Raw genomic sequence first — 20,716 nt, 5'->3', positions numbered from 1 at the left:
ATGGGGATTTCTTTTGAAACCCAAAGGGTTAGCTCGAGCCATGTGTAGTTTCCCTTGTAGGATGCTATCCCATTTTCATTACAATCCTATAAAGACCTCTATTTTGACCTCTTGCTGAATCTATTTGATTCTAAAGCTTCAACCACCAAAGAAAACCCCAAATCTGGATTTTTGAGCTTTTGATCCTTTAAACCCCCTTAAATCTTTGAATGTTGGGTGTTTCTAAGACCCAAATAGACTCCAAGACACCCCTCCCTAGTCCCTTGAGGTTTAGAGAACCAAATGGGACAACCCCGGGCTTTTAAAGACCTTGAAATCACACTTGGGTTGCATCGGAGGCAAGACTGCGTGAGTCCGATGTTTGCCTCCGATGTGTCCCGAGCTCGGGAAGGTCGGAGGCAAGGTCGAGGCAGGCCTCTGAGTCCGACGTTGCCTCCGATGCGCTTTTAAGGCTTATAACTTATGTAAACGGTGGGGTTTCTCTATGAGGCCTCCCCTACACTCTCTCACACTCTTATTCACTTCCATAGGCGCCAACATATGTGCAATGGGGTGATTTTGAGCGGAATCGTTGCGCTTATACAAACTCCATTTGAAGTAATTGGTGAGTGGGTTTGGGTGACTGTTTGAGCTTGTTTACTATTGCTTATTCATGCATTTATGAATTATATTGTGACATTATCATTCAAGCATGATTGCATATTTGCATTTATTCTTATTCGATGATGATGATTTGGATGATATGGATTTGTGTTGGGTTACGGTCTTGGGAAATCGGCACCGGAACCCCGAATTACGTAGAATTGTATATTGCATCTCATTCTTGTCTGTATGCGCCGTGTTGTCTTGTACCCGGTGTTAGATGGAATGGGACGTTGACACACCCGGATGTACCTCTCAACACGATAGGATTCATGTAGTATATCCGTGGTTAGGCTCGCTTCCTATGCTACGACCCTTACCAACAGGGGTTTAGGTGTTGGGTAGCCGAGAGCACCTGCTGCTGTGGAGAGTTAGAGAGGCCAGGCCAGGGGGTAGTAATGGTTATCTCGGGTCCGCCCTGGGTGGTGATGACTACGACGCGCGGGCTCCATAGTAATAATTGAGGTTGCATTGTGGTGAGAATGGAAGGATCCACAATGTCTTCCCGAGTTATTGCAAAGTGATATACCCATTGACTTAGCATTGTGTGTTAGGTGGTAAATGGCTCGATTCCTATGCTACGACCCTTACCAACAAGGGTTTAGGTGTTGGGTAGCGAGCACACTTTGTGGAGAGTTAGAGAGGCCAGGCCAGGGTAGTAATGGTTATCGGGTCCGCCTGCCTGGGTGGTGATGACTACGACCGGCGCGGGCTCCATAGTAATAATTGAGGTTGCATTGTGGTGAGAATGGAAGGATCCACAATGTCTTCCCGAGTTATTGCGATAGGCATATACCCATTGACTTAGCATTGTGTGTTAGGTGGTAAATGAATTAATAATAGCATGCACCATGGACTATTTGTGATTGTGTGATTGTGCATCCCCTTTTCTCTCTCACTAGCTCGGTGGAGCTAACCCCGTGTACACATTCTTTTTAGATTTTGATGCGTATGATTCTTGTGGAGCCAGAGACCGTGGCTGAGAATCATGGCGATGGTTGCCCATGATGATTGTGCCTACGGGTTGTATTGATACTTGGGACTTGTTCCCTTCTTTTGTTTTTTTTGGGGCCACGTGCCTTGTATAAATATTTATTATTATACTTGTTTTGGGGTAGTTATGCTATGGTCATTCGGGATATCCATCCAAACTATTTATGTATCACTTAGCCGTGTGAACATGAGGTAACATCAGAACGCTTCCGCTTATTTTATGATCGTTGGAAATGTAATATTCCTTTATCTTTCGCACTCGATATTATTGTATTGTAATATTGGTTTATGATGTGAGTTGGCCATCGCATCGAGATCCTGGCGGTGAGGTGGGATGACGCGTGTCACCCCAATCATACCCGATATTGTATTTTATCCCTTGTCGGGATAGGGGTGTGACAATTTGGGATGATTTGTTATCTTGTTATTACAATGGTTTGTCATCTAAAAACATGTTTTCACAATTCTCATCTTCCTTTTGCTTTCTTTTGTTTTACTTTTGGGGAGTGATTTGTGTGCCCCTATTTTTGATAATGGGGGTGCTTCTCACATTTTCTCCACATAAATGGTAATGTAATTAGTGTTAAGCAGCTTGAGCTTCATCTTTTATATCCCTTGAACAGTCTTTTCTGACTGTAAAATAATTCACAATTTGCTTTACAACTAGAACCAAGAAACTGTAGAGGTCCATGAGGAAGAGGGGAGAACTTTGTGGAGCTACCTCCATAACTTTGTCAATTGAGGATAATAGGTTTCTCCAAAGACACATAGTAAACAGATTCATTCCAGGGGAGATTTGAAGTTATGGCCTCTCATATCTTGGAAGCTTTCACTATGGAGAAGTGTTCGGAGTGCTTTCCACTTTGAAAACCTTGAAGTACTTGGTGATGTTTTCCTCAAGTTTATAGTTGGAAGGAATCTTTTTCTTATATATGAAGCTGTTGATGAAGGAAACTCAGAGCAGTTTACATTCTAATATTGTAAAGGGGCACTGTTCTCTGTGCCGCAGCGCAGCCTGCGCCCAGGCACATGGGGGTGGGCGCAATGACCACCCTGCCCCCCTGCACAGGCTGCCTATGTGCCTGGGCGCAGGCTGCGCTGCGGCACAGAGAACATTCTCCCTAAGAGCAGTTTACAGCTGCACATATGTGATCAACCGTTTGGGTCATGCCTGGTTCTTTGCATTCCTCCATCCTTGTCAAATGATCTGTTGCAAGGACACAAAAGCAATTATTCATGGAGAGGAAAAAAATGAAATGGTGTAGATGCTATAAGAGAACTATTGCAGAATTCGTGGAGGCCCTGACTAGAGTATTTCTAGTTGCAAGCATATTCAAAGCTGCAATTGCATTTCTTAGATGGATCAGTATAGATGTGGACTTTGAAGATTCACAAGTTTCTGAAAAAATGCATAGCAAGCCAGGACAGCATTGACAATTAATGTTCGATGCAGAGAGTTTAATTGTTTATCTGAACCATGCCCTAAAATTAATTTTGGTTTGACAAGCGTTGTAGAATCCAGTTTATGCATTCACCCATAAAAATGCCTGTCTCACAAGTAGAATGGTTCAACCATGGGGTACTACAACTCAAATAATTGAAACGTTCAATTCATCCCAAGCAAATCACAGGCAAGGTGATTGTATCATCCAATACCATACCGACCCACCTGGAAAACATGCTTGGGGAGCCCTAATCCTGCAAGGTAACTAAAGCAGGTATCCATAAGGTTTAAAGTATTGGTATCCGAAGGGTGACTTTAAGAGACTTATTGTAACATATCATATCGTATTAGAAAAATGCAACATACGCTAAAGATACATATGAAAATGGTCAATAAACATATAAAAATGCTTAGAATATATCAAAAATACAGTTTTGCAACATAAAACACTATAAATAAGTAATATATAAAATATATCATGTAAAAAATAAGAACAAAGTTCAACGAGAAGAGTACATTCAATTTATAATTTTTTACCGATGAGGTTTCTTACATGTATTAGTACCAATTTTTTTTAGGTATCATATCGGTACCAAGTATTGTATCGGTACCTTAAAGATACGAAAAGTATCGATTAATATAGGCGGATACGGAAAAAATGCTTAAAACCTTGGGAATCCATGAGGCACTGGGGCTGGGCAGGTATCATGGATTTTTTATATAACATACCCAACCCTTACTTGATAAAGGCCATACTGTTCTGAATCATTAGGAACGAAGCCAGGAAAGTACAACACTAGTGTTAAAGAAAAATAGAAGAAGAAAAAAATCAATACCATGTAAGGAAAATCAACTCATTTCACCACTATAGGAGTGTGTATGTGACAAGAACAGATTTACAATACTATACACTAGTGTTAAACAAAGCAAGAAGAATACAAATTTAATGGTAAAAAGAATAAAAGAATTAGAGACAAGCTTATCTACCTCGCATTATCTGCTGTGTCATCATCCTCTCACTGTAAATTTAGGCTCTTGCTACGTTAACAAAGGGTGAATTTTCTGTTGTCCTTCCAGAGATATTACTTCCTTAATCTGAACTAGGAGCATGATTACAACTAATGTATCCATCAATTCATACATTGGTTTTTCTACTTATTTAACTTTGGTCTTTCGTATGGATCAGCTATGTTTGAGAAGATGGTGTTGCCTCATCTTCCTCAGCAGCCGGTGCTACATTGACTGATGATCCTGTTTGGGTACTGCCCTTCACGGGGCTGTACTTCTTAAGTACCCTATCTTTGTTTTCCTTCCACCAATCTTCGGCCTGATGCTCAACAAACCTCCTTTTGCTGCAAAAGCAAAGGAAGTTAATGATGGAGAATCAAGTTGGTATTTATCATCTAAATACCTCAATATTATCCAATCATTAACAAATAAGCCATAAAATTTGATTCAAAGTGTCAACAAGAAGTCATAAAGAAATTTACATTCATCATATTATACTATCAGGATAATCATTCAGTGCCCATTTATACATGTGAGAGTTCAATAATTTACCTAAATAACACACACACACACTTGGACGGTATCCCCATATTTTTTTGCCGCCTTCTCACAAACTTTTGATTCCATGAAGTCTAATCCAATATGGGGTTCCTCTAGATGGCTGAGCCTACTGTCCCCTTGACATATACTAAAATTGATATAAGCAATTTTGTGTTGCTAATAGCAATGGTAAAAGGTTCGAACTGCCAGGGCAAATGCCTGGGTTTTGAGTGTTGAGGGCGGCAACTGTGCACAAACATGCCAAAGGTTAGACACGACAAGCACTGGGTAATGGCACTTTAATTTTGTGTTGCTTACTGCGGATTGCAAGGACCTTAGTTATTGCAATCATATTGCTTTCTTTAAATCAGAAGACTACATTTGGCATCTATTCCCTGCTATCTTGATTCTTATCTTCCCTACACTTAACGGAGGAGTATTTACATCATTGGATCTAGATACAAATAACATCCAATTATTTTGTAGGTTTTTAAGCAATCTTTCTTTATATGAGCTTTAAATGATTAGGGTGATCGGGGGGTATTTTCCTGGACTGAAGAATTGAATAACTAGAAAGAACTTTTATTCCATCCTCTAGAAAGAGCTAAAATGCATAGTTGTCGAGGCGGCTAGGCGACCCAATGCAGTCGAGGGGAGGGGGGAACCAAGGCAACACCAACAGGGCGCCTAGGCGACGCCTTGACAACTATGCTAGAAAGTGTTTCTTGGTTGCCAATAGGATCCTACAGGGAACAATAAGGGAATCATAGTAATAACAAAAAGTGAGAAAAAAAAGCCATAGATAAAAGAAAATGAAAAAAAACAGCACTTTCGTACTTACAACTAGGTTCATTTATGGATTGCAAATTGTGAACATCATATATGAATCTGAATAAGGAAACAAAGTGTCACATAACAATGGACAAGACCTTAAGATCTGGAATTGGGTGGCCACAGTGACACCAAAAGCTCTTGCATCTTCTAAAAGCAGGGCATACTCTTCAATGACTATACAATCACAGTTGTTAGGTCTACGTGTGTTCCATTTTGGTTTGGGGTTATCATTATTGTAAAAGAAAATTTGGATATGGGATTTCTACTTGGTGAAGACACAAAAACATCATCCTCTAAGTAGATTCTTGTGGAAGTCAAGATCAGCCGATGCTTATGCAGGTGATTTGGCCAAGGCTTATGGGGAGAGAGTTGACTTAATAATGGTTTTGTTTTAATACTTATGTTGTTCCTATAGTAAATGTTCTCTTATGTTTTTTTCTGATGTCTCTTTTCTGCTTGTGTCTCATTCAATAAATCATCTGTCATAATTAAAGGGTAGGGGGGGGGGGAATATTACAGCAATTTATACAGAAAACAAGATCGAACAACAATGCACCAAAATAACATGGGACCATCAAGTTAAGAAATTGTTAATTTCTTTTTTCAAATATGGTAACTATCATCTAAAAGGCCGGAAACAAAAAATTTCCCTGAAATTCAAGTTCAGCTATGGCAATGAGATACGAAAAAAAAAATACTGAAAAATTGACAGGAAATTTTGTTACATGCTGACGGTATATCAATTCTACTTAAAAATGGATCAAGTTTGTAGAGAAATACCTGAATCTAACTCGCTTGAACACTTTGGTCCCATTTCGGAGCTGAATGAGAGTTACATATACACCAGGTTCAAATAGTTCAATCACTTCTGTTTCTTTCACATTCTTCATCGTTGATGATCTTGATCCGTCTTCTGTAGTTTGTTGAGGAACAGTCTCCCCAGTATCAGAAATGGACAGTCTATTACTGTTTTCAACATTTTCTTCAGCACTCTGTGATAAGTCAAGGGCTCCTGGAGCATCACCAGTATCATCCACTCTTTCATCTTGTGCATTGGTCAAGGATTCATCATCTAAGACAGGTTTATCAGGACTATCTTGTTGGCCAGACACTAAATGTTCTTGCAAGGAAGTTGCTGCTTGGCTTCCATTTGTTTTTAGCAAAGCTTCAACCTGGATATACATGGTTTTGAAGGTTTCATTGTCATAAATTTCCACAGGTAACTTCTCTGTCATTTCTTTCACCTGAAAGACGCATAACAGCACAAAGAAAATTATATAATAAGGCAATATGTAACTGGAATCAATTTCACAGGAGATATGTAATATGTTCTATACCCACAGTTTGCACATTGCATCTTAAATACACAGCTTAAAAGTTATAGAGAGTAATTTCAGGAAGATAGAGAATAAAAAGGTATGTTTTGTAACTTAAGGGTGTCAGCTCAAGGACCACCAGACTGGTGGTCAGTTTTAATGAAAACGGACTTTTTTAAACTTCTACAATAATAATTAAATAATACAATTTTTCTTCTGATAACAAAATGATTTCATTAGTACGTATTGAATTAAAATTTGAAAGAGGGAAAAGCATTCCCACAATGCACACAAAAGAACCAAACGTGATGGCAACACAGAAGGGACTTTTTTTGTTGTATTTGATACTCTAAATCTTGAATAATTGTAATTCCATGCAAACTGACCAGATTCAACCAAATTAGACAATTTACTCCTTGATATTTTATTTTTTTCCCCCATAATTCATTTTGGTGGAAAATAGTTACAGATTCTTCTCCCAACAATAGGCCTCAAAAGACCTAAAAACCCATAACTCTTTACCTCTTTCAAGGACAACCTTCCCTCGAAGTTTAATGTCAATTCTCAAAGGTATCATTCCCTCCTAATGACTAACCATTTTATCCTTTTCCATTTTAGTGAATTGAGTGAATAATAGTTTAATGCAAGGTTTAAAGTATCAGTATCGGGTATCGTATCGGTCAAAGACGTATCGTATCGTACCGTTTCGGAGATACGTATCCAACAATACAGATACGCATAGAAATGGTCAAGATACACATGTAAATACACTTTTGGAACAAAAAACAATATAAATAAGCAATGTATAACAAGTGTCATGCATAAACACTAAAATGATGAATAATGTATAACCAAACAAGTGCATTAAATTGAAATTGTTATAAAAGGTGAGGTTTCTTACATGCTGTAATCGTCTATAGCCATGAAGAGTATTGGATGCAAAGGATGATGTTGTAGCACTCCTTGATTCGTTTTTTAGTTTAAAAGTGTGAAAAATCAAGATTAAATGCAAGATTTTAGACTTTTGGTTGAGAGTTTTCCTTCATTTTTTTGTTAGATTAGGAGTTGTATCGAATCTGTGAGTGAAAATGGTTTTTTTATGGAATGTAGCGGTATGTATCGGTAATGTATCGGTATGTATCGATACGTATCGGCCGATACTTATCGATACATATTAAACCACCCACAAAACCTTTTACTGGACGTATCGATGGTATGTATCGATACCATCGATATGTATCGGTCGTATCATATCGTATCAGTCTGTATCGGTCGATACATTTCGATACATGCTAGATAGTGCAATTTTTTTTTAAAAAAAAGAGACGTATCGTATCAGTATCGATCGATTCCGATACGTATCGGTCCGTATCGTATCGTATCGGCCGATACTTTAATGTACTATTTCCTTAAGTCCGTAAATTGTTTGCATGGCTTAAAGCTTGAAGATCCGTTTTGCTTCTCTAAGGTTGGTCGCTTTCTATAAAAAACACATTCCAAGACACCTCAGTACTCTTCATTTGAAAGCCACCACAACTTAAATGAAGAAAACCAATGGGAATGATGAAAACAAAGTGACACATCGAATAGAGATCCTTTATTGATGTAAAAGCTCCTTCCAATCGGTGTTATAGGTTTGGCTTCATTTCCATTTTCAAAGCCTTCACCTTGAAAATCTAATTATTATATGTTAGGTTTCCTTTGTACATAAAAATAGGAAGCTGAATTGGATTAACGCTTAAAGCTAACATAAATCAGTCATGAGAGTAAAAGCAAAAAACCATGTTTGAATCTTATTTATTCACTTCAAGTTTTTCATAAAGTCCAAACCATTTCAAGATTACAATAATATATAGTTTGCAGCCTTTATGCTGTGACTTGTTGGGTAAATTTCACATTTCCTTTGCAGCTGAATTTTCGAGTCATTGTCTACAGTGTTTCAACCAGGGTTGGGAATCTAGAAGATGAACTCATAGAACTCAGCAAGGGGAAGGGATAATCAGACGAGGAATAGAAAGGAGGCAAAACCAGGCCTTGCCAATGAACCTGAGAACAGAAGGTTACCAACAGGAATACATCTCAGGATGTTTAACCGGTCCCAGAGACAAAAGGCTCAATATGTTTTGTAAGGGGAAGATAATATGTCAAGAAGCTCTGGAAAACAGTTGCCATGAGAGCGTATGAACTTAAGAGTTTCCTTCTAGATTACTTATAGGGATGAAAACAGGATGGATGTGCTACTGCAAGATGGTGTCAGAATGTTGGAACATCACCTACTCGGTTAAAGCAAGTTGGAAAGGGGGGTGTTGATCTTTCGTATGCTCATAGGACAGGAAGCAGAAAGGCCTGTTGATGGGAGTGAATCCATTAGTGGATTTGAGCAAGTATTGAAACAGTATCAATCAGAGATAAGGCTGCAGTTCCAAGAAGGTGATATCAAATTGTGGTGTATAGAGGTCTATGGTTTACCATTGCACCTGTTGAGTTCATAAGGATTTGCAGCAATAGCATAAGCATGCAATCTTCATAGTATTTGTTCAGTGTAACATGGACATTACAATACTACCTAGAATCCTTATCTTTGCAAGAGGGAGAATCCCTAAAATCATCTGAAATACAATGCGAATACATAGAGATAGCTGTTATATTAATATTTAGATCCTCCTAGAAAGGGAAGCCACAGAAGCAGGAAGTGTGGTGAAATGCTTGGTAGACTCGTTAATAACATTAAAAAAAAAATAGTTGTTCATTAATTTTCTAGGAAAAAAGATGGAGAGAGAGAGAGGTTTCCATATAATGTACTACTTGTATTAACCAATATAAGGTGGTCTGGTATAATACAGTACAATAGGTATGCACACTAACATGTTACCAAAGCAATATACAGTAAATATCTCACTTACAAAATCTAATAAGCAAACATTGCTCATGTTAATACTACTGAGAGGTATCCATCTAAAACCTGATAAAAAAATAGCAGAACATTTGAAAACAATTAATAATGAGTGGCTATTATGGTTGTCTGTTTTTGTTGGCTGCTTGTTCAATAATCATTATCTAATTGATGGTAGGAGTTCACTTTGAACAGAATACCTGGGCTGCAATTGACTTAATAACTTCATTTGCAGCTGTGCACTTCAGTGACTCTGCATTAGCCAATGAAGCAGCTTCTTCAGCTCTTTCCTGTGATTTCTGAAGCTCTTGTCTTAAACTTCTGACCTAAAATGTCATGGCACATTAATTATAAAATAAATCTATATGACTAAGTCTCTTATAGATTATGCCTACAGAACCTATCAACCAAGAAGAAAATGAAGTCAATAATGTTAGGATCACAAGTGTGAAAAAATTACTACTTACTTGGTTTTGCAACTTCACATTTTCCTGGAACAAATTTTCGTTTGTTTTATGGAGACGATCCAAATAACTGTTTGCAACTACAGGAGTTGAAGCACGTGGAGGGCTTGGCTTCCTACTTGAGTATGGCGAAGCAGGTCTTGAGTTCACTGCCGGTTGAGGTGCTGAGGTAATAACTGGTTTCAGAGCAAATTGGAGTGCACTTAGTGGACTTGGAAAAGAAATATCTCTGAGCTGTAAGAGTGATGAAACTTGGGGAACTCGGATCATAGGAGGTTCAGATTTCATCCCCTGCTTTACTGACGTGACCTCGATGTACTTCATTGGTTCTGTGGAAGGTGCTAGAAGAACCTTTGAGAACCTTCCCTCTCCCCTGACAAACCTCACACTGCTATCTACTGAACGTCGAGGCGCAACACTCTTTCTACTGAAATTTGAGGTGCTACCAGCCTCAGAATTTTTAATCTTTGTATAACAAGAATCACATACACGATGTGGTTTGCCTGGAGTTGGAGCTAATGCAGCTCTCAATACTTTTCTTGAACTGCAAGCATGGCAGTGCACCAGTCCACAGTTATAACAGTTGTGCCTTTTTCTAGTAAAACCAAAGGCTTGTCGACAACCAGAGCAGAGTGATTGGTCTGCACTAGACACCCACTTATGAATGCATATACTTGCAGTGAAGTTTGAACCACATGATAAACTTTTCACATGCCTATCTTTTAGTGCTTCTACCAGAGTAGGAATTTTCCTATCTTCAGTGTCCCCGTGTCCCAATCTTCCATTGGCACCTCTACCCCAGGTGAATACTTCGCTTCTTGATGTCAATACAGCAACATGGAACGAGCCACATGAAATTTCTTCAACATACTCACCAACCAATTTATCTTGCACTAAACAAGGAACCTTACCTTCAGACAGAGGATTTCCCAGCTGACCATATGCAGTGCTTCCCATGGTGAAAACATGCCCTGATGTTGTCAGGACAGCAGTAATACTATGTCCACAGGCAATTTGGTGCAAATTGTAATCAATAATTGATGAAACACAGGTGGGTTTTAGTCTTGTTTCCTTGTCCCCATGACCCAGACGGTATTTATCACCATCCCCCCATGTAAACAACTTTCTAGAAGAAACATTTGCACCACCTTGCCCGATAACTTCTACAATAGCTGCTGTGTGCCACACACCACAGGCCACCTTAATGGTCTTTAGTCCACTCAAAGATCGAACTTCCCTTGGGTATGTGACACTTTCTCGGTCCCCATGCCCCAAAACACCAAATGTCCCATCACCAAATGTAAACAGCTTCCCATTAGAAGTTGCCAGTGCTGAATGCCATGTGCCACATGCAACCGATAGAACTTGAAGTCCTTCTAAAGGCCCAGAAATTCTTTTTGGTAACCAGTGGCTAACATCTGTGCCATGACCTAAAAGTCCAGAATTATGGGTACCATCCCCCCAGGTAAATAAATCACCAGCCACAGATATGGCACATGTATGATACTCACCACAGGCAACATAATCAACATTGTTGATTGCCAGGTGTTCAACAAGTCGAGGTTGACAGACATCTCTATCAATTCCATGACCAAGCCTCCCACCAGATTCCTCTCCCCAAGTGAAAACCTCACCTTGCCTTGTAACAAGAGCAGCATGTCTAACACCACAGGCAATCTGATGAACATCTAAAACTACATTTGATTCTAATGGTTTAGGAAGAAGCACATCAGTTTTTGATGGGAAAGGGTTTGCAGATCCATCAGCTAAACTACCATCAGACCAAATCTCTCCCCAGACATAGACATCACCCAAAGATTCAATGTCGTCTGGTCCAGAACCACCACTTGAAACGCTAGGAGCGCTTGAAACGCTAAGTCGAAAACCATCTCCTATACTTGTTCTTAGTTGCATATTTGCATTGTCTGATGCCACATCTGAGCTTGACAAACTCGAAGAAGTCAGACAACGGGAAATACTTGATGTTATCTCTAGTGTTGCACCAAAAGGACGACCATTTGAAAGGAAGTCATTGTTGTCATGGATCTGAAACAGATAAATTAGATAGCCATGAGACAATTGGATCAAAATGGACAAAAAGTGTTCATTTTGCATGAGGATAAAAGGGGGGGGGGGGGGTAGGAGGTCAAAATGTCAAGAAAACACTACTATAAGTCTTCTCATAGTGCAAAAGCTGAGCTTAGTTATGTCTGAAATCAGGTATAAATGACATTAAAGCAGATAATGTCCATAAAATTAAAGAAAAGTCAAATAAATTTATATATCCGTAGGGCATGAACAAAATATCCAAGAACTGTGCAGGAGAGTATATCATTTGATTTGACCTTCCGAACATATGTATTTCTCCTAAAATTCTAAAAAATGATGACAATGGAGGGATAGATAGCCCTTTAAAACAGGAGATTGAAGTTTTTTCTAGGCTAGACAAAATTTTAGATAACACCAAAGCAAATGAAACAAAATTTTTAGAACCAACATCAATTCTTGGTCCTTTTCCTCACCCATTTCTAGTGATATATGATCTATTTAATGGTACTGAAAAGATTAGCAATGTTTGATACTATAATGTAGCCGAAAAGCAATGACACAAACACATGAATGCAGCTTCTTCAACAGTATGAGATTCATTCGTAGCGTCACTTAGTTCATGTAAGAGTTCCATATTAGAGTGATGAACATGGAATAAGATATGTACATTAAATAAATAAGCAATATCTGAAAACAAGAGATACATGCATAATTGTCAAGGCGTCACCTTGGCTTACAAGCGCCCCTTGCTGGACGCCATATTGGGTTGCCTAAGCACCTTCTTGGGTCACCTAAGCATCCAGGCCCCCCTCCAATTCCTTGGGTTGCCTAGTCATCTTGACAACTATGGATACATGTGAAACTCACGGGAGACAGTTTCTCTGAGTAAAAGTGAAAGCACCAGTATCCAACACAACCAGGTTGTAAGAAAATGGGAGTGTCCTTGTTATCAAGAAACCAGGTTGTAATAATGCTTGGATTACAGGAAAATCTCATGGTATTGGAAATGCACCAATACTCTCACCATGTAAATTAACAGAGTTTTAGGCATGGAGTATTTCAAAGAAGTGCCAATGATGATGCAAACTAATACACAAAGATTTGCTCAAGGAAATTTTTATGCATTGCAAGCTCTTACTAATTACTAGTTCCCTTTTGTTATTATAATGAAATTATTTTCTTATCAAAATACAAAGGAAAATAGACAAAAAAGCAATGTCTCCATTATATGCATAATCACATGCAAATAGGTCCACTGGCAGGCGGCACCATAATACTTTGTATTAATCTAATAAACAAGGATGCTAGGAAAACACTGCATAGTCCCCTTTGCAAACAATCAGGTTTTCAAGCTAGAGAAATGTTTTTGTAATAGGTATTGGAAACATAGGACTGCAGCCTTAATTACACACTAGAAAGGATTGTTCTAAGAAAATCATTTTTGGGGGGGAAATTTTCAAATGCTTTGTGTGCTGTGATTTTAAATTGTTAAGAATACAAAGAGATCAGTTTGGGAGATTGTAAGTCTGGGTTGGACATGATTGATCATTAAGGGCAGAGGTTTTGACTTCTGGGTTTGGATCTTAATTTTACCTTCTGACAGTGGTGGCCCTCGGTTGCTCTCTCTCACTCTTGCTATGCCCTAATGTTTCGTCCAAAACAGAAAGTTTTATTAAATCATTGTTTTAAGTAATCTGATTGCTTTATAAATATATCTCCACCAGAAGTATAGATGTTTAACTTTACAAAAGGTGGAAGGAACAGAAGCAAATGGAATGTTGAAGTAAAAAGGGAAAAAACATGTTCTCATATGCCGAATGATGCTTTGAGAGTGAAGTTGAATGAACTATTGAAAGCATGAAGATTTCAAGCGAGATAAAAATATATAGGGAAGAGAAACTTACATCATAGATTTCACTTCTAGTACGCCTATTACGTTGACCCTTGGAAATTAATTCCTTAAGGCCAGCAAACCAAACCTCTGCCTCACCTTTGTCCTTGCATATCTGTAGAAATGAACAAAATAAGAGAAAGTATCAAATTAAGAATCTATTCTACTAGTAAAAAAATATTAACACAACTACACAAGCTTTAACATCTAATTGATTGAAATTGATTTTTAAGATAAACAGATGAAATTCATAAAATGAAGATTAGTAGTGCCATTTCACTAACCAAATCAAGAGTTCTTTCACCATTATTATACAGAAGAGAAAATGACAAGTAATCCTTGTCAGGGCGCAAAAATCTTTTAAAGACAGCCTGAAGAGAAACAGCAACCAAATGAATGCCTTTTATTGTTGCCAACGTTAATTCCATAACATCTGAAATTAAAATCTTGATAGCACAATATCAGAATGAGATTCAATGAATATGCAAACATAAGATTACAATTTAGCTCCCATAAACAAGTGTCACTCACGGTTCTCTGTCCAGGGATAATACGTGTGACAGAAGATAACTTCAGGTTTCTTTCCTGTCCATGAGAGTACCAGATCAATGTTCTTTCATCCTGTGAATACCATACTACATAAGCATTATGAAAGCATCATAACTAGAACATCTATATCAAAAAGGTTAAAAGTAGCATGCTTCACAGAAATATGAGTACATTCAGTAGAAAAATTGAATTACGAAAACCAAAAAAATAAAATGGATCAGATACAGGAATCCTGTTAGCAATTTAGAAGATAAGAAATATTGAAAAGAGAATTCGAGCGTCTAGGTGGGAAAAGGGAAAAGCTGCTGCTTTTGGGTAATTTGCAGCTGATGGAGTTTCTTTAGGTGGCAGTTTTAGTGTTTCACAAACTTTAGAAAAACCATGTTCCATACAGATTGGCTAACAATAATAGTTACAAGAGGGATAACAGATTTTATTTGTTGCCCAGTGTGGGACTACTAACATGACTGGTAATGAAACATCTAGAATAAAATACCACTTAAAAAAAATAGTACATGTAGTAATACGGTTTGCTATAAGTACTATTTCTTGCTAGGAGTTAATGCTTAACACAAAATACTATCTTTATTTGTTCACCAATAAAAATAAGTGATCTACCGTCGGGCGACAATTATTATTATGGTATCAACCTATTAAGTGCCATAATGTATAGGATTTCAAGAAATGAAGACTTATCATTAATATCAATATTCCATTTTAGTACCTAAACAATATTAGTACATGGGCAAAAGAGAAAATCACTACCTTTTGTTAGTTAACACAGAATAAAATGGACATCTTAATTCAAAAGATGGCAAGAACTCACAATAGAAAGTCTGAATGGGCAAAGCTTTGGCTTTCCTTTCCGACTATACTTAATCAATTGAGATCCTTTCTTTAAAGCAATAAGTGCCTTCAAAAGAGAGATAAAACAAAAAAAAATTCAAATTAAGGGAAAAAAACCTAATCATAATAAGCAACCCATAATAGAAAAGTGACAAAAAATTTATCATAATATAAAGGAACCACTGCATGCTCTACTCAAAAAACATAGAAAATCAATTGGAATCAAACTAATACTAAACATTATACTATCTACTGAACCAAATACATTTGTGTCCCTTTACAAGCAAACAACAAAAGAGCTACCCTCTACACGAGGCTCCTGCTACTGCAGGGTCAAGTAGGGGCAAATGTGCGCAGCCTTACTCCCTGCTTCGCAAGAGAGGCTGTTTCCAAGTTTTGAACCCGCAACCAACAGGTTGCAAAGCGCAACTTAACCGTTGCACCGAGGCTTGCCCACTCCTTTACAAGCTGAAATACAAAAAGGAATAATGACATTTGGAGAATTCTTTATCTACTTAATCAATGTTCCCCAAAAGTTGGAGATGGAGAAGAGCTATTATACTTAACTGGACAAATAAAATGAGAACTAAGGTTTTAAGTCTTGGTTTATACATACATGTTCATAACCAAATCTTTAGTCTAGATTTTAGTCTCCCCTATTTACTTTCAATTTCTCAGTATCTCTAGTATCTCATCTGGAACTCTAATGTACATAGATTCCATTCCCGCTATCCTTGAACCTGCAACATTGTTTAAAATCCAGGAAATCTGTCAAACCTTAAAATCCTGATGAGCACAAGCTCTGGCCTGCCAACTTCTACACTACTCCTACAACTTTATTGTTGTACCTAAAGCCACATTTTCTGCTAATTATGTCTAAAGAAGAGTTCAACTGAACAAACGAACTTCCTTTTATTCTTCTATACATAAAAGCAGCTGATTTCATATCATTAGTTGTATTTTTGTACGGCAAAAATGAGAAAACCATAGGGACCAAAACAAATGAAAAACAGTAGATCAAGATCATAGAAGAGAGCTTATTTCTTCTTCAAAGGCAGGCCCTTATTAGCCTTGCAATTTCTTTAAGATGGAGAACCTAACTAACAATGAGAGCCATAGTTTTCAAGGCGTTGCCTAGGCGTCCAGGTGCCTTCTTGGGTCCAAGGTGTTAGCATGCTTTATTTGATGCAAGAAAGGCGACCACCTTGGCGTCACTTTGGACACCTAGGTGTTGCCTTGTGGCCTTATAACAACACACCGTATATTATATCAGTTTTTTGACACTTCACAAGTTTACGCTGATTGATGTTTATTGCTTTGTTTTTTATGAATATGATTATATTTGTTGATATTCATTGTTGTTGCCCTTACTTAACGACTCAAGCTTTTGGGATAAGCGGTCGTAACACGGTACAAGGAGGTTGAGTGTTTGATCCCTGGGAAGTGTAATGGGTTTACTCGATACATTCTCCCTTAAATTCCTTGTGATGATGTTTCCGCATGAGTGTGTGTCATGTGCAGGGCCGTGTGTGTACATACCTACATGTGTGGTAGGTGTTGATATACATTGCTATTGCCCTTACTTAATAGCTCAATTTTTAGGATAAGAGGTTGTAACAATATTATATCCTATGATTTGTTTATTATATGTTGGTTTTCTCATATTAGGTCATTACTTGAATAATTATATCATATTGCATTGATATTGCTTCTATGTTGCATATGAGCATAATTATATAAAATTTATCATTGCTATATGACATATATTGCATGCCTAGGGTGCCTAGGCATCGCACCTTGTCGCTTAGGTGCTCCTCTAAAGCCTTGGGTCCACCTAGACATTAGAGTAATGACATCATTTCGAATTCAAGGTAGAAAATTTTTTTTATGTTAGAAAATAAGGAAATTTCTTTACTTCAGCAATCCTCCAAAACAGGAAGGATACCATAGAGGGAAATGGTACAAAAAACCTAGCAGTGACGTTTCCAGGACATACCAGTATACCACAATTGTTGTTCAGTGGATAGATACAATGGTGTAGATTGCAGCTTTGCAATAGAGTTATACAGATAGAATTAGAACTTTAATTGGCTTTCCATTCGTTATACAATTAAACAGGGAAAAAGAAGGCAAAAGAAAAGAGAATATGAAACAATCACACACAATGCTGAGACCAGAGAGCAAGTGGTAAAGACCCATCGCTTGCGTTCTTTTATATGTCTGGCAAGTTATCAGGTTGCCAAATAGCTAAGATACAATTGGATTAATCAGAACCAATTTTATCTTTTGCAGTGGATACTACCAGAATTTATCAAGTATTTCAATTGTAATTGCTAAGAAGGTTCATCCTTCAAAAAAACTGGTGAGGCTGAAAAAATTCAAGGAAGGGTTGGCAGTGCTTGTAAAGTACTACTCTTTGGAAGCTGGGTAATTCTTAATTATCAGGTACCATGGCAAATAAAAACGGGGGGGGGGAGCATGAAGGCAATACCAGGAGGTCTTGGGTTCAAGCCTCTTGGTTCACACCTTCCCTCCCACCTTATAGAATAGGATAGAGTAGAACCTATTGAAAAAAAAAATGTATAGAATCACAGTAAATGAAAAAAGTGCTTGCGAAAAGGAATGACAATTAGCCAAGAGGAGGAATTGTGATCATGTAGATGAAGTGATGAACACAATACCCCCACAAAAAGAAAGAAGACCACCTTTGATAAATAAAGAAAGAAGAACCCATTTCCCACTTGAAGAAGGAAAAAAACCATTTCTCACATTACGAAGGAAAAACTTAGGGAGAAAAGGCTCAAATCCTTCAAATAAGGGGTAACTTCTTGCAAAAATGGCCAGTGAGTTATTGAAATTACATTTTCTTTATCACTGAATCTTAGTGTGCAACCTAGTAGAAGAAAAAAGAACAACAAACAAAAACTAGCAGTGACATTTCCAGGAGGTTACTTTCCATTATTATCAAGTATATATTATCCAAACTTATTTAGATTGACATAGAGTTGCTTTTAGTTGTCTTATCTATGATGCTTTTGTTGACTTTGCTAATTATAAAATAAGGAAACGTTTAGGGAAGATCAGTATTGTTGGTAGCTTAGAAACTGAAAGTTAAACCACAAATATGGGTATCAAGAAAGGAATAGGAAAATATAAATGCATACTTTTCTATTGACCTCTAGAGTTCTACTTCACCAAGAACCCCAAGCATTTCTTTAAATTTCCAAACGAAGGTACAATCACAAAATCAAAGTAGGAATTTAAGGTAAATAGCCAAACTTTAGTGGGCGAGCCTTGGTGCAACAGTTAAGTTGCGCTATTGTAACCTGTTGGTTGTAGGTTCAAAACTTGGAAACAGCATCTACTGCGAAGCAGGGGGTAAGGCTGCATACATTTGCCCCTCCCAGACCCTGCAGTAGCGGGAGCCTCTGGGATGCTAAAAAAAAAAAAAAAGAATCCAAACTGACAGTCTCTCAGCTTTATACCATGCACATATATGCTTTCTTTCCTAAAGAACATTTGTTTACACCTTGTCTCCATGCTGAGATGAATAGCTCTACTCACTATAATGAAACTACCATATGATAAATGGAAACTACAATTTGAATTTGAAAGTCCCCCCCCCCCCCTCCTCTTTTTTTATGATTGAAAGCTATAAATGATTTGCTCTAATAAGTGGATTTTTAACTCTCATCCTAGTTCTTGTTTTCCAAATATCAACAAAAAATGGCAAATAAACCTTTTACTTGATAAGCAATTTTGAAGATTCCACCATCAGATTATGCAATAGCAATAAAAAAGAGTTCATCGCTCAGTAGTAGTGATACGTAGTCACAAGCTGTTGAATAAAGCTCAGATTGAATTGAGTTTACTTGAGTGGCAATCAAATGTAGCCCCAAACTATAAATTTTCTGAATATTAACAACATTTTCTCAATATCAGGGTGTGGGGGGGGGGGGGGGGGTGCACTTTATGCAAGAGATTGGAGGATAAGCAAATAAATTCAATTGGAATAGGACTTAAAAACTCACCTGCTCAATGTCACGCTCAGGATTCCCATAACTAGCTAGATCTGCCATTCCATCTGAAAGAATTCTTAGGAAGGCACTGAAGAAACGTTTGTATGTCAACCAACTGCATCAGATGCGGAGACTTTGGTTCACCAGTCGTCATAGATGAAAATATTTTCTATGGTGGCCTATCATCAATTTGCCAGTCCTTCAAATAAGAGTTGAAGATGAAAATCCAACCATCCTCTGATTCACTACACTGAAAAATATTAATTCACTTCAGTGACAAATATTATCTCCCAAGCCCAGACAAAAAAAAAAACATCTATTTCATCCAAATTTTGGACTTGAATGAAGAACACAATTCAGAATGATTTTTAACCAAAGAAACAACACTTCATGCGTTTTTCACACTCACAGATAAATTTAGAATCCAGCATATAATCCATCAGAGATCAAGAAACCCATCTCTTAAACCAAATATTGGAAAATTTGTACCCTGCGTTAGTTGCACAAAAACAAGAATATCATTGAATAGCATCAATCAATTTGATCTTAAAGTAAAAAAAGAGGAAGCCGGGAGATTATAGGGGATACTACATTGGTTAAAATCATGCTTCTATTTCACAATTGAGAAACATAAATCTCCAGAAATGCTGACCTTATTACAAATTAAACTTGATTTTGGTAAGTAAAATAGAAAAAAAGACCAAAAAAGACTAACAGAGAGCTGACCATACGTGATGATTGATGGGTTTCCAAGGAGAGAGAGATAGAGTTATTCTCTAGTCCTGATTTATTCTCGGCAGAGATTGTCGAAGTTGATAAATTTCCAGCGATAAAGAGAGAGTTGTTCGCTGTTCCTGAAATGTTCTCGTTCTCTTTAGAGATTCTCCAGGTTGATGGATTTCCACACACACAGATTCTACAGGTTGATGGATTTCCACAGGGAAGGAGGGGGAGGAGGATGGAGAGGAAGAGAGAGAGAGTTGTTCGCTGTTCCTGAATTGTTTTCGGTCAGAGATTCTCTAGTTTTGGTGAAGGACTCAAGGCAAGCATTCCTTATGATGTGTCGCATGTTTAGGAATGTTTCCAGCTAAAAACATTTTTATTTTTCCTAAAAGAAAAGGAAAAAAAAAACTAAAGGTTCGAAATTTTACATTTTGCCATGTGGACAAAAAAAATGGCAGTTACTGGATCATGCCACGTCATCCATGGGCCAGATTGTATTTTATCC

General features: G+C 37.7%; 1 protein-coding gene across 3 annotated transcripts; it reads right to left on the bottom strand.

Moving 5' to 3' along the window:
* Positions 1–2,756: 2,756 nt before the first annotated feature.
* Positions 2,757–20,230, bottom strand: LOC122669356 (PH, RCC1 and FYVE domains-containing protein 1-like). Of its 3 annotated transcripts, none has more exons than XR_006334000.1 (10): positions 19,501–19,734; positions 15,450–15,536; positions 14,606–14,695; positions 14,359–14,445; positions 14,088–14,189; positions 10,138–12,180; positions 9,871–9,996; positions 6,242–6,705; positions 4,067–4,431; positions 2,757–2,842 (listed from the first exon to the last, which is right to left on the bottom strand). XR_006334000.1 is itself a non-coding variant. In XM_043866107.1 (10 exons), exons 2-10 carry the CDS (start codon positions 19,546–19,548, stop codon positions 4,266–4,268), a joined length of 3,213 nt encoding a protein of 1,070 aa, XP_043722042.1. In that variant the 5' UTR covers positions 19,549–19,687; positions 20,215–20,230; the 3' UTR covers positions 3,921–4,265. The 3 variants fall into 3 exon arrangements, 2 of the variants coding, with proteins under 2 accessions (XP_043722042.1, XP_043722041.1); XM_043866107.1 differs by lacking the exon at positions 2,757–2,842 and adding an exon at positions 20,215–20,230 and having other exon boundaries at positions 3,921–4,431; positions 19,501–19,687; XM_043866106.1 differs by lacking the exon at positions 2,757–2,842 and having other exon boundaries at positions 3,921–4,431.
* Between the last annotated feature and the right edge of the window lie 486 nt (positions 20,231–20,716).

This window comes from Telopea speciosissima, chromosome 7 (genome assembly GCF_018873765.1).
Source record: "Telopea speciosissima isolate NSW1024214 ecotype Mountain lineage chromosome 7, Tspe_v1, whole genome shotgun sequence".
Taxonomy (NCBI): domain Eukaryota; kingdom Viridiplantae; phylum Streptophyta; class Magnoliopsida; order Proteales; family Proteaceae; genus Telopea; species Telopea speciosissima.
This window is presented reverse-complemented; position numbering and strand designations above follow the sequence as displayed.